The sequence below is a fragment of the Phalaenopsis equestris genome, unplaced genomic scaffold, assembly GCF_001263595.1.
Source record: "Phalaenopsis equestris unplaced genomic scaffold, ASM126359v1 Scaffold000276, whole genome shotgun sequence".
Lineage (NCBI taxonomy): Eukaryota > Viridiplantae > Streptophyta > Magnoliopsida > Asparagales > Orchidaceae > Phalaenopsis > Phalaenopsis equestris.
Genome location: NW_018164718.1, coordinates 982,363 through 996,348, shown reverse-complemented (window position 1 = coordinate 996,348; position 13,986 = coordinate 982,363). Strand labels below are relative to the sequence as shown.

Sequence of the window (13,986 nt, the reverse complement as noted above, 5' to 3'; positions counted from 1 at the left end):
TATGCTTCTCTTTTAAAGGCCAACATTCAGCGCCATAGAGCATTGCAGGTCTCACCACCGTCTTATAAAAAAAAAAACAAAATCTCACCAAAACTATTAAATTCAAATACATAAATAACAGCAATTAATAAAATAATATCATCAGTACCTATCGAATGGATAAAGCGTCAGCATCATACAGCCTGAAAGAGCATCAGAAAATCAGATAATGACACAAAACCAACATCACCTGAATGAGAGGCTCCATCTGTCACACAAAGCTTGGGCCAAAAAACAAGATCTTCAATAAAAATACAAACGTTGGTCCCATAGAATAGAGCAAAAATATTTAAAACTAAAAAGATAATGAGATCAGGGACACTTAACTCCAAAGCTTCAATCTTTTTTGTTAGCTCAGTCGCAGTACCTAACACTGGCACTCTGCTTGTCTTCCAAGCAATGCCCGCAATCCAAAACCTCAACTTCCACCATTTACTCCCCACCTTTCTCCTTCTCAAGACTTCATTTTATGTACATTTTAAGAATTTCGCTCCCCCTGCAACAGCAGATGAGTTCATTCAAAATGCCCGCCTTGCCTGAATGCACCTGTTCTTACCTGCTAGAAGAACTGAAGGTAACAAGATTATACTTAGCTCCACAAATTTATTTTGATTCTCATTCTACAGATGAATATCAACTTGAACAGCTGATATGGAATGAGGTGGGACAAGACCAAGCGGAGAGGGAAAGGATTCTGCAAGAACTGGAACAGTGCCTGGAAGTCTACAAGAGGAAAGTCGACAGGGCTAACATTTCGAGAGTGCGTCTGCATCAAGCATTGGCCGATTCAGAAGCTGAATTTACCAATCTTCTAATCTCGCTCGGAGAGAGATCGTTGCCGGGACGGGTGAGATGCTATAGATTAAGAGCTTATCCTGTTTATTTATGTAAAATGTGAGGCGATTGAGAGCTGATAAATTCTATTCTACATTGCCGGAGAAGTTGATGGGGACATTGAAGGAGCAACTGGATTTAATCACCCCTGCCCTAAGGAGGATGCAGCTAAAGAAGGAAGAGAGGGTAAGCCAGTTTAAGGAAGTGCTGACAGAAATACAGAAAATAAAGTTGGACATTGCAGGTCGCTCGGATGAATTTGAAAATTTTACAGTGGATGAAAGTGAGCTTTCGCTGAAGAAGCTGGAAGAGTATAACAGGGAGCGTCAAAGACTGAAACGCGAGAAGGTACTCACACGAATTTAAGATGATATTTATTTTAAATTTGGTTGTTTTCTTTAATGTTTTGTGGTTTGGAAGAGTGATAGGATACAAAAGGTGGAAAGGTATTTAGGAGAAGTTCGTGAACTTGCTGCAACAATGGGTATGAACTCTGCCAAGATCGTTGGTGATGTACATCACAGCTTGGATGACTCGAGTGAAAAGAGATCGAAGAACATAAGTGATGCCATCTTGGAGAGGCTTGATACTACCGTTAATTTACTCAAAGATGAGAAGAAAAAAAGGATGGACAAGGTAAGGAGGTCTTTTTTTTTTCTTTTTCTTTTTCTTTTTTTTCAAGCTATTTTGATTACTGATATTTTTTTTGTTGACTGAACAGTGAAATTGCAAGGTGGGTTCAATGAATGCTTTTGATCATTTGAAACTACTTAATCTGGAGTTAGTTTGTGCAAAGTTAGAGTAGAATATGTAATTCATGTGATGATATACAAATTGGAAAAAATTTGTAGAAAACATACAGTATGTATGTCAGTGAAGTCATATCATCATCATCATGTCAATATCCGCCATTAAAACTAATATCTACTTTTCTTAATAGTAGATGGAACCAAGTAAATGACAAATAGAAGAGGCAATTTGTTGCTGAGGTTCTAATTGAATTACAGTATACGAGTTCCAAATGGCACTTGTGAAATTGGGCCAACAAAATATAGGTTTGAAAAACTTTGATTTAGAGACTAGCAAACACAAAGAGATTAATCAATCTAGATAAGATTGTTTTTACCTAGCACTCAAAAGCTATTGATGGTCTGCACCTCTTGCAGAGTTCCTCCCTTGTATTGCAACTTTCTCCTTGTATTGCAACTTTCTCCGTATCCTCCTTCACTTTTATTTGCTCCTTTCCTCATTGAGTGGATTTAGAACGTGTGTGTGTGTGTGTGTGTGTGTGTGTGTGTGAGAGAGAGAGAGAGAGAGAGAGAGAGAGAGAGAGAGAGAGAGAGAGAGAGAGAGAGAGAGAGCTAGGGTTTGTAGACAGGAATCATAATTTGAATTATAATAAAAAATAAATACAACGAATTCCTTATTATAGCCATTGAGAGTTAATACAATAATTAAAAAAGGAAATCCACAAGATAACTTATCATATAAGTGATCTAGCTTACTACTAAATCTTAGTCTCTAAATATGTCAATATAGCTTATAATTGTCCTAAATCCCTCGAAGAATCATCATTCAGTTGCTGATGCGTGGATAAAGGAAACATCTAGATCTCATTATTTTGAGATTTTTTTTTTATCTATCCTCTAATTAGTTGCAGGCAGTTTTAATTCATTCAAATTTGTTCCTCCACTTGGTTCAAGCCAACCTTAAAGAAAATATCAGTGCAAGTTATAATTAAGTTATTTAACTATGACTTCTTACACCCCTCCATGTGTTCAAATGTTTACAATGACTCAAATTCTTGTTTAAAATTTGAGGTAACCTAGATTGAAAATAGAAACCTCTTTGATCATGGTAACTTCATATCCACTTCTGAGATTTGTTTGTGCCCATGCATGGATAAAGGAGACATCTTGATCTCTTCAAAGAAAAGAATAGTGTAAGTTATAATTAAGCTATTTAACTATCCACTTCTGAGATTTGTTTGCACCAGCAAATGATATGAGTTATATTTTTGGTGGGTCACTCCAGTTTCGCTGAGCTCTGTAATTGGTTTGTATGAATTAACAAGAAAGTAGCCTGTTCTGCTCTTACCTAACCTAATAAGAGAGTGACTTGCTCTTCCTATGTTTATTTTTCCTCTTCTATTTTAACGCTAATACTCCTAAAAAGTTAGGTGTTGTTGGATGGAGATATAAATATTTGTACAATATTAAATTTCTCTTTTATAATGTTTATCTTCCTCAAAACAATACAAGATCAGCCATGACATCATGGCTAGTCTCATCTATATAGTGCCCAACTATAGCAAATTTTACTGAGTACATTTCTTATCAATAATAAATTTAGAATCCCTTAAATCAGTCCAAGAGTAAGAACATGGTAGAGGTCTAGTGACTAACCCAATTTTATTAACTAATGCAATAAAAATAGGATTTTTTCCCCTTATTTTATTTTATTTTTTGCTCCTAGATTCCCTATTACTTATCTCATTCTTTTTTTTTAATGTGCAACAAATAAATTCTTGTAATACTCATATAAGCCTTCTTAAAAAAAAAGTAAAAAATCATATAAAAATCTTTTATATACTCTATATATTATCATCAATTTTCTTGGTTTATTACTTTCAAAGCGGGACTTTAGCCATGAAACCAAATTTATTATTTGATACTGGCACAATTTTTCTAAGCCTTTATCTTTCACATAATTTCATTGCATCTACTTTTATTATCATCAGAGAAGGATGTCAAAATGACGTGTGTACAATTTGCGTGAAACAATTTCCATCTTAGCAATCCAATGTATTTTATTTAATTTCTTGACTCCTAAAATATGCCGTTGAATTATTTTGGATTAGATTTGATGAGTCAAGAGACTAAATTGGACACATTAAATTGGATGGAACTAAATGACCATAAATACATTTTGGATCAAATTTGAAGAGTAAAGAGACTAAATTGGACACATTAAATTGGGTGGAACTAAAATGACCATAGATAGGCCAAGGACACATTAAATTGGGCGGAACATATTAGAATATGCCTATTTATAATCAAATAACTTAATTCTACAAGTGACAGCACATAAGTGAACTTATGTTAAAGTTTGAATAATTAACCAAGAGAGTTATATAAACTAATAAGCACAATATAAATGGTAACTAAATTTCACAAACTATAACAATTAATACACTAAGCACCTAAGCTACACAAATACTATATATGGTGAACTAAATAGATCTATAGTAAGTGAGGGTGATAAACTTATAAGCATAATAAAAATAAGCTACTCAATGCTGGAGCGTAAGAATATACATTGCATTCAGCACATTAATAATCAAGAACAACTAATTAAGTAAATAAACAATAAAAAACAAGAATAGAAACTAAATTATAAATATATAATTAATAGTGGTTTGACAACCAACAAACCTACATCTACACAAACTTAAACCCTATATCTTATCCTCAATTAGGTGGAGAAATCTTTACAACGTCTTCGTTAAAGCAGTTCCACTTTTTAATCTAGCAAAGGCACCTGAGTTTTAAAAACAAAAGTCCACCAATTTGAACTTGACCATAGATTAAGATTCAACTATCCAGAACTTACAACTACAAGTCCACCTACACACTTCGAGAAGTTGGAGGTGTATTTATGCTTTATACCTTCTTTGTTAAGAAAGAATAGGACCGCTGAAGGATTGGACAAGTGCACCTGAGCTCTACAAGGAAAGATCCACCAATTTCAATTGACATAACTCTAGGATTACATTATAAAAATCCAAACCAAGTCATCTTGAATTTTAGGTGTCACTAGACAATCACCTAAATGTTCAAATAATTGCCATCACAAATAATATAATGCTACACTATTGAAAATCAATTACATGAACATAGATTGAAAGATGCAATATATTACTAAACAAGATACTTCTTACATTTTAAAAATTTAGGAAGGAATTACAATGAAAATCTCTTTCAATCACTCATCCTTAGATTTTTCTTCTCAAATATATGGATTATTTCTAGACTTAAAAACCACTTAAAATCAATATCAAAACTCCTTAAAATATTCCAAAAACTCCTCCAAAAGAAAATAAACGGCTGCCCAATGGTTCCAAAAAGTCCCACCACTAGCTAATCAAAATATAAGTCACTAAACTTGTTGGGTCATGTCAACACTCCATCATATGCACATTGGGCTGGTTCTGGTATGTCAAAAGGCATAGTTGAACCCAGCGAATTAGAGTGACAATTTGTTAAATTTTATGAAAAACTTGTATTTAACATAATTAGATAAATATAAGTAATGAGTGTATAAAATTTATTTACAAATAGTTGAACCCAACGTAATTAGTGTAATGGAACTCGTGACCTGAGGGGACTTACAGTGAACCCCGTCAACCAACAGGCCACGGCTTGCAACACACACACACACACACATATATACTTTAGATTGTTTTTTATATATAATATTATCTTTTGGTTATATGTTCATCATTCTTGACAACACCTAATCAATTCATACTGAAATTTATGAAAAACACAGAGTCAGCTTGATTCTTAAAATCTTTGATTCTTCACTTGATTCTCCATAAATTAATCACTTTAGCTCTTTTCTCCAAGTGAACAGTCCTAGTTGTTTATTGAAAGACATCATCTTCTTCTTGGTTACTATACAATAATAAACACAAAATGAAACACTAGGAAAATAATTAGGTCATACCACACAAATTTTGTAATTATTGAATCAATAGCAAGCCGGACATGAATCATATGGGCTCATAGGATCAATAATTCCCATCAAAATCCTCTCATAGCCCACCTTACTCGAGCATATATGTTCATTTAAATCACCCCTAATAGTTAGTCCCTCTTCCTCAAGAATACACATCGTTAAAGCACATCACTTTCTCCCCAAAATTAATTTTTCAAACTACCTAATAATCCAACCTGAGAAATACAAACACAAATCACATTTATAATATCCTACTTATCACTACCCCAATTCACAACAACACTTTTATGACCATCAATTCTTTTCTCCATTCAAATTCCTAAATTTTATAAATATCCAAATTTTAGTTCCAGACCAACTCAAGGTTGACCCATATTTTAAATGGGTTGTTATGTTGTGTCACTTAATTGTGATCCCTCACCAATCACTGCATAGTTTAGATTGTAATACTTCAACTCTAAAGAATGCCCTATTTCCAGCAAAAATCAAAATTTCATTCACAATGAATTCAATTAAAATCTTAACAATTGACTATCAGTCTAAAATCAATCATCAATCATTTCCACTTGGGACTGACAATAACAAACAAATAAAATAAGTATAAATTCAATATACAATAAGAGGGGAAAGCTTATAGCCTAATCTTAACTGGTGCAACTTCAGAAAGTAAAAAATCAGCTTTCAGTTTTCTTTTCTATGTCCTAAAAACGATTGAAACAATTGTGAAGTGTATGCCTTCCATCTAATAAGGAAAATATTATATCCTCAAAATTAACAAAATTATCTAAACAGCCCTTTTGGTAAAAATAATAACATGACCATACAGTTTACATGATGGTTAGGGAAGAAGAAGGACCAGGCGGACAAAGTACTTATTCTTCCTTAACCTTCCACAGAAATGAATGTAGCAGCATTCATATAATATTTAAATTTTAGGGGTTCTAGCCATTAAATTTTGGTTATATTCCAGGTTATTTCATTCCCATGAAATATGACTAATGAAGGTTTACGCCAACAATTTTAGCATAATATCAATAACATATTATATATCTACAGCTAAGCAGGCTTGGAAAAAAACTCGTAAATTTGTGGAATCTAATGGATGCACCACTCAAAGATCGACAACCATACATAGATATAGTGATCATATCACCATCAGCCTCGGCTGGCGATGCTCGCCCCGAAAGCCTCACAGTCGACATAATTGACCAGGTACGAGGACCAAGAAGTAAATATTCAAGCTTGGAATAATATTACAGATTTGGCTTTTAAAATTCAATTTCATATTTTCCCCCCTAACATGGTAGGTTGAGTCTGAAGTTGCAAGATTAGATCAGTTAAAAGCAAGTAAAATGAAGGAGCTCTTCATCAATAAACAGATAGAACTTGAGGAAATATGCAAGAAGTCTCACATGGAGTTACCTCCACAGTCAGAGATGGAAAACACCATGAATCTCATCATGCAAGGTATGATTTCGTCAAGCCAAATGATTCTCATAATTTTCTTTCATTTTGATAAACACACATAAAATGACTTAAAGGAGAGATGGAGCACGACGATCTCTTAATGAGCATGGAAGAATATATTTCCAAGGCGAAAGAAGAGGTGTCAAGCAGGAAGGATATAATGGAGAAGGTTGAAAAATGGATGGCATCATGCAATGAAGAACGTTGGCTAGAAGAGTTTAGCAGGGTGACTCACCATGCCAGCTATTATAGTTCGAATAATTAGGCATTTACATACATACCACACAACTCTTATATATTTACATATCTAAAACCTAAAGTTTCATTTTTTTTACATACATAACACACAAATCATTGACAAAACATCAAAAAATACCACTATCACTAACATTTTAAAAGTGGAATACACCTTTGTATGCATAGGTTTTAAATAACAATGTGTTATAAATGTAAATATCAAACTTTAGGTGTTGGACATTTAAATTCATAAGAATTTTGGGGTATGTAAGTAAATTTCCCTTACTTTTCACCATAAAATTTAACTGAGACATCCTTCAACCGGAATTTACAGGATGAAAACAGGTATTCGGTTAGCAGAGGTGCTCACAAGAATCTCAAACGTGCCGAACGTGCTAGGATAACAGCGAAAAGAATTCCAGGTAATAGATTTTGACAATAAGAGAAACTACAGTGATTAAGTTAACATGAAAGTTTTGTTGCAGGATTGGTGGAAATAATAATGGAGAAAACTAAAATTTGGGAAACGGAAAGGAAGAAGAGTTTCCTGTATGATGAGGTCAGACATTCAGAGTAAACTTTAATTTGCTAGCCCTTATATTCTAAACATGCATTATGATATTATGATATTTGTCATCTTTAGCATGCTGCACAGCCACAGAAAAAGTTGCCCAAAGTGGGAAAGAGAGAATTTTTTGAATAAAATATCCTTGGCATGTTCAAAATAGTCCAACGATTCACTCTTTGCAAAGAGTTTCATCATAGATTAAATTGCATTTCCAGAAAAGACTTCAATATTTGCAGAATTTAGAAAATATTACTGATACAGAACTAAAACATGCACCGATGCACTAAACTGAAAATTCATAATTCATATATAGTTGCTGTACTTATTATGTACTGAAATAGTCCTCTTAGCTCATATTTGGTTTCAACTGTGCGAATTGAATTGCAAGTTTTACCAATAAAAATTTCTTTCAGTATTTCTGGCTAAAACCTGAACAATGAACTGTTACAGTCTTCAACTTTTCATCTGATGGTTTCATACAAATATATAAAAAACTAAAAAAAATATATGGAAGAATTGTAACCCATAGTTTTCGAGATTAAGTTAAAAATACATACAATTGTAACAATATGAAAAAACTCAGTAAATAAATCTGGAGCCTTAAATGTGAAACTATGATTTATAAAAACAATCCTGAAAGGAGAAATACTTTGCATGCCCACCGATTGTAATCCCGTGCAGCCCATGGTCAATATAAATAAAACAAAAGAAATCTTAGATCAATCTTCATCAACCAAGGCTTCTAGTTCAATCTTTCTCAATCATGAATTTTGGTTAAGCATCATTCTTGGTGGGCTTCACACAGTTGAGTCTGCGAATCCTTTTCCAATAAAAATTCTGAACAATGCATAAATAATTTAAACCTGAAACTATTCTATCAAGTTTTGTAGCTTAAAACATACAAATAAACATAATTAAAGTATGCCCAATTCTCGACAGTACCACAAAATCAAATAAGTCTTTTCATATATATACACATGATATCCTCTTTATCCAATCATACATAATGCGCAAAAAAAAAAGGAAAAAAAAAAACTTAACAAAAGATCATATACGGTTTAAAAGGCCAAAAGAAAAATAACGCAGCACAATTTGAAGGTCAAAAAAATATCACATATCAAAATTGGTGAGGCTCAGAGGGTTAAGAGTAAGGCATATGAAAAGAATTCAATGAACTCCAATAAAATGTTCAGTTGCAGGCCGTCTGGGTTGCAGATAATTATTATATACATTTAACAAAGCCATTTCTGGTATGATATATAATTCCATTTTAATTGATTGCAAACGACTAACCTAAGTGCCGCATAATTCAAAAGAAAAAGCTGTTCGCTGTTGAAAAATATAAAAAAAAATTGAACAAAACAATAATATGTTCATTGAACAACTACACCTAAAATCAGTAAAAAAAAGAAGTTAAAACTTGAAACCATTTTATGCCCAAGGAACAATATGATGAAACTTAACAAGGCTTCCTCAACGAACTAGGATGGATCAGACATTAAACGAAAAAATTATAATAAAATTTAAACAGCACCTAAATCAAAACAAACTTACATGAACCTAGAATAGTTTTAGATTTCTTGCCTCTTATCAAACAAAGATTACCGATCCCTTTTTTTTTCCATCCGGAAAATAATCATAGTTTGCATCACAAGAATTACTGTCAGTAGACACACCTTTCTTTTGAAAGTTCTATTCGCTTACATTTAGTGAACAAAAGGCCATCTTCGGTGGCAATCGCTCGTTCACATTTCATCATCAACTTAGACTTAGCCATACTATTTGGGGCCAGACTTCTGAATCATCTTTCACTATCTTTATCAACAAAAAAAAAATACAATTACAAAACAAGTAATATTTTAATAAATAATTGATATTTAAGCACAATTTAACATGAGTAAGGTCTAACAGTAGTTAATAATTCTAGTAGAACGAGAAAATATTTAATGAAGAAAGCTGCATGTAAAAATTCCCAACATGATAAAGAGTTAGAAATAAAAATGAAAAGAGCACAATACATGATCTCTTCGGCCAAATCTTCTGCTGCCAAAGGTCTCGCTACAGCTTCTGAATCCATTACAGTGCATCCGGTTTCTACCCAAAATAATTTGGAATCCTCCAATTCTCTTAAGATTCAAATGGAGCACTTAATCAAGCTGCTTGGATCCAGTTCATTCGCTTTTGGGTCGTTGACCTCCCACATTCGTCAATGTACCAATCATGTGACACTTACTTCTTTTATTCCATGGATCATTGATTCAAGTGCAACGTACATTATGACTAGAAGCTCTCAAGCCTTCTCGACATACTATCCTTGTTCAGAAAAAAATATGTTAAAAATTATGCTAGGTCCCAAAGTTTCATTGTCGGTAAAGGGTCTGTTATTTTAACAAGTCTAACACTATAATCTATCTTACAACCTCCGTTGAAATGTAACATTTTATCTGCCAGTAAATTGACATAGACCTACCACAAATAAGGTCTATGTGAGTTTTGATATCTCCTTTTTTGAAAGTGTTCGTTACTTTCTTAACTCAGCCTCTAATGAGAGGGAGCTAGAGTTATTGGACACAGTTCTTTACCCTACTCCTATGGATGTCCCCCCCCTCCCCACGTTACCTACCATTGAGGAACCCTCTGTCCCTTTGGTTCCACCAGCAAATCCTCCCACTCTCTGTGTCTACACTCGACACACTCATTTTGATGCGCCTACTCTATAGCTCGCTAACCCCTTGTTGGACTCTGAATCCTCTTCGGACGACATCCCCAACACTGCTCCTACTCCAAATGAGGTCAGTTCCTCTAGTAAGGTACAACATCAGACAGATTTTCCCTATCCCATGGTAAACTATGTCTCTCTTTGCAGATTATCTCCAACTTACAGAGCATTTGCTACGACCCTGACCAATCATCAACTTTCAGCTATTATTGAGGTTGCCTTAGCACACCGACCTGGAAAATTATCGTCATGGAGGAAATGAATGCCTTTCAGTGAAGCCATATTTAGGCATTGTTGATCTTCCTCGGGGCAAGAAAGCAATTGGATGTTGTGGAATTTTAGCATCAAGTTTAATCGAATGGATCCTTTGAACACAATAAGATACGGTTGGTCACTAAAGGATACTCTCAGACTACAAAGTTGATTAAGATGAGGCATTTACTCCTGTTGTTAAATTAAACACCATTAAAGTCCTCTTATGTCTTACAGTGATCTGGATTGGCCCTTATTCCAACCTGATGTCAAGAATACATTCCTGAATGATGATCTTACAAAAGAAGTATACATGGCTCTTACTCCAGGCTTTGACTCCACTGCCTCTCAGGGACAAATATACAGACTACGAAAATCTCTTTTTAGATTGAAGCAATCACCACGGGCATGGTTTGGGAAATTCCTAAAAGTGGTGGTAGGCCATATATTCATTCAAGCCCAATCTAGTCACTTCTTCTAGCATTCCTCCAGTGGTCAGGTAGCTATCATTATTGTCTATGTTGACAATGTTGTTCTCACAAGTAATGATCTAGTAACATTGGAGTCTCTAAAGGCATTCTTGTTGCTTCCTTTGAAATGAAGGACTTGAGATTTCTCCGATACTTCTTAGGCATGAAAGTTGCTCGGTCATCTCAGGGTATTTGTCTTCTCAATGAAAATAAGTGATTGACCTTTTGACAAAGAATAATCTTCTCCTATGCAAACGAGTGGTTGTCCTGATGGATCCGAATGAAAAACTTTTTGATGTTCCCAATGTTGTTCCTGTAAACAAAACTCGCTACCAACGCCTTGTGAGAAAACTCATCTACCTTGCCCATATACACCCAGACATGTACCACGCAGTTGCGATAGTCAGTCAATTCATGCATGATCCCTACAAAAATCACCTCCAAGTTGTTCAACAGATTCTCCACTATTTAAAAGGCACACCGAGCTCAGTTTTGTCCCACCACACCTTTTATTCTATTACAGTTTACACAGACACAGATTAGGTCGGGTCCGTCCATAATCGACGATCTATCTCGGGATGCTGCTCATTTGTGTGGGGAAAGCTAGGTACATGGAAAAGCAAAAAAACAATATGTAGTTACCCGGAGCAGTGCTGAAGCTGAATTTCAGTCCATATCCTTAGGAATTTGTGAAGATCTATGGTTACGCATCACGCTCCACAAACTCCGTATACCAGTCTCCGCTAGCTTACAATTATTCTGTGATTACAATATTATCATTAGCATTGCTCACAACCCAATCCAGCATGATTGCACCAAGCAAGTTGAGATTGACCGTCACTTCATTAAGGAAAAGCTCGAGTCCGGGCAAATTTGTGTTCCGTTTGTGTCAACTAGTGGTCAGCTAGCTGATATTCTCACAAAGAACCTTCCTCGGTCATTGTTCGATGATTTCAAATTCAAGTTGAACATGACTAACTTCTATACTTCAATTTGAGAGGGAGTATTAGAATATTGGAATATTAATATGCAGATTTTTTTATTAATTACTTTGATTTCCTTTTATTTACTTTCCTTTTTTCCTTTATTATGTTTTAATAGGTTTCCTTTCTAGTAGATCCTGTAATAGGGTATTTATACCCCTCTTTGCATTAATACGAAACACCTACTCTATTCTATTATAACAATACTTAACTACCAATAACACACCAACATTATTATCAATCATTACATAAAATTTTGTTAATATCAATATTGCAATTTCTTCACAAAATATCAAAAAACAAAAACAAGTTCAGAGCATTCAACCTGAGTTAAACAATTACTGAACCAGAAACTTGTGCAAGTCCTGCCAGTGTTGACACGTGTCCTGGTCATGTTGAGATATGAATTACTCTAAAACTTTGCAACGGGCACATGCACTTATACAATTTTTATGACCACGCGGAATCATTCATTATTTTTTTTCTGTTAATTGTTAGGCCAAGGCATTTTATTTGTATATTAGTTGTATTTTACATATAGTCCATATTAATTAGTTTAATGTTTATAACAGAAAAGAAGCATTCAATTGATTCTAAATATATGCACAAAAGCTAAGAAATTAGTAACAAATTAAGAATTGATGTCATGAGCTACAAAATTTAGTAGGCTCATTTTATAAAATAATTCTACACAAGTAGCTACTTGAAGGAAGCTGATTGTGCAGGTTCCTCTGATGGCAATGCTGGAGGAGTACAAATTGCTAAGGCAAGAAAAGGAGGAAGAGATACAGAGACAGAGGGTAATTTCAAATCAAATTGCTTAAAATAAAATCTAGAGATCAAATTAACAATATAAATAAGCTGAAACATCGTTATTTCCTTGATGTCCAACTCTGACCAAACATTTTACATGGCTTTCCATACAAAAATCTAGAAAGACCTACCAGCACAGGTAATTTAACGACCATTATCTGCAGCCCCTCCAAACATGTGCAAGTAGGTTTAACTAGACGGCCAAGTAGGAAGAAAGAAAAAAGGAAAAAACTTGAAGGTTGAATTCAATTCAAATAGATAATTGCAAATAAATTATGTTCTTCAGGAAAAAAAGCGGGTTCAACTTTTGGGAGAGAAGGATGAACTTTTCAGATCAAGGCCGGGCACAAGCAGTTACCGCATACCAAACAGAAGCTTAAATAGCAGCTTCAGCAGTACTTCCTCCTTAATTAGAAAGGTAGTCAGCCATACAGATCAGCATGTATCAAGCAGTTCAATAGCTCAGATAAGAAGGGGAAGAAAGGATGGAAAGAGGACAGAAACACACAGGATATTGGTGAAGAACAATAGCCTTGCTCTCAAAACTGATACAGCATCAGTAATCTCGACAAGCTTTTCAGGTCCATCATCTCCCTAATGAATAGTATCTTAAAGATTTTTTATGTAGTTCCATAAGAGTATTCAAGAGGCGGTACAAATTTCGGCCCACGACGGAGATTCGAAGGAGGAGTTCCCGCGAAGGACGCAGATTCGAAGGAGGAGTTCTCGCGAAGGAGGAATCACGAGATCACGGCTTTTGGAAGCTGCGATAGGCGACTTCGGCGAGGGTTCTGGGCAGGCGAAGTAGAGAGCAAGAGTTTTCGGCGGAGGCTTGCGAAGGGAGGAGCAGCGGAAGAGGGGGGC

At 34.7% G+C, this 13,986-nt stretch overlaps 1 protein-coding gene and 1 long non-coding RNA gene across 5 annotated transcripts; one reads left to right on the top strand and one right to left on the bottom strand.

Annotated features, from left to right (window-relative positions):
* Positions 1-543: 543 nt before the first annotated feature.
* Positions 544-13,754, top strand: LOC110024823 (65-kDa microtubule-associated protein 8). 2 transcript variants are annotated; one of them, XM_020724993.1, is made up of 11 exons: positions 544-613; positions 686-886; positions 982-1,221; positions 1,294-1,509; positions 6,670-6,825; positions 6,921-7,080; positions 7,158-7,306; positions 7,652-7,739; positions 7,803-7,876; positions 13,035-13,109; positions 13,409-13,754. In XM_020724993.1, the coding sequence occupies exons 1-11, from the start codon at positions 548-550 to the stop codon at positions 13,718-13,720; spliced, it is 1,737 nt and encodes a 578-aa protein (XP_020580652.1). In that variant the 5' UTR covers positions 544-547; the 3' UTR covers positions 13,721-13,754. The 2 variants fall into 2 exon arrangements, with proteins under 2 accessions (XP_020580652.1, XP_020580651.1); XM_020724992.1 differs by having other exon boundaries at positions 7,155-7,306.
* Positions 8,354-13,543, bottom strand: LOC110024824. Of its 3 annotated transcripts, XR_002294058.1 has the most exons (3): positions 9,904-13,017; positions 9,590-9,700; positions 8,354-8,722 (listed from the first exon to the last, which is right to left on the bottom strand). It is a non-coding gene; the product is annotated as an uncharacterized LOC110024824 (long non-coding RNA). The 3 variants fall into 3 exon arrangements; XR_002294057.1 differs by lacking the exons at positions 8,354-8,722; positions 9,904-13,017 and adding an exon at positions 13,481-13,543 and having other exon boundaries at positions 9,405-9,700; XR_002294056.1 differs by lacking the exon at positions 8,354-8,722 and having other exon boundaries at positions 9,405-9,700.
* Positions 13,755-13,986: the final 232 nt, after the last annotated feature.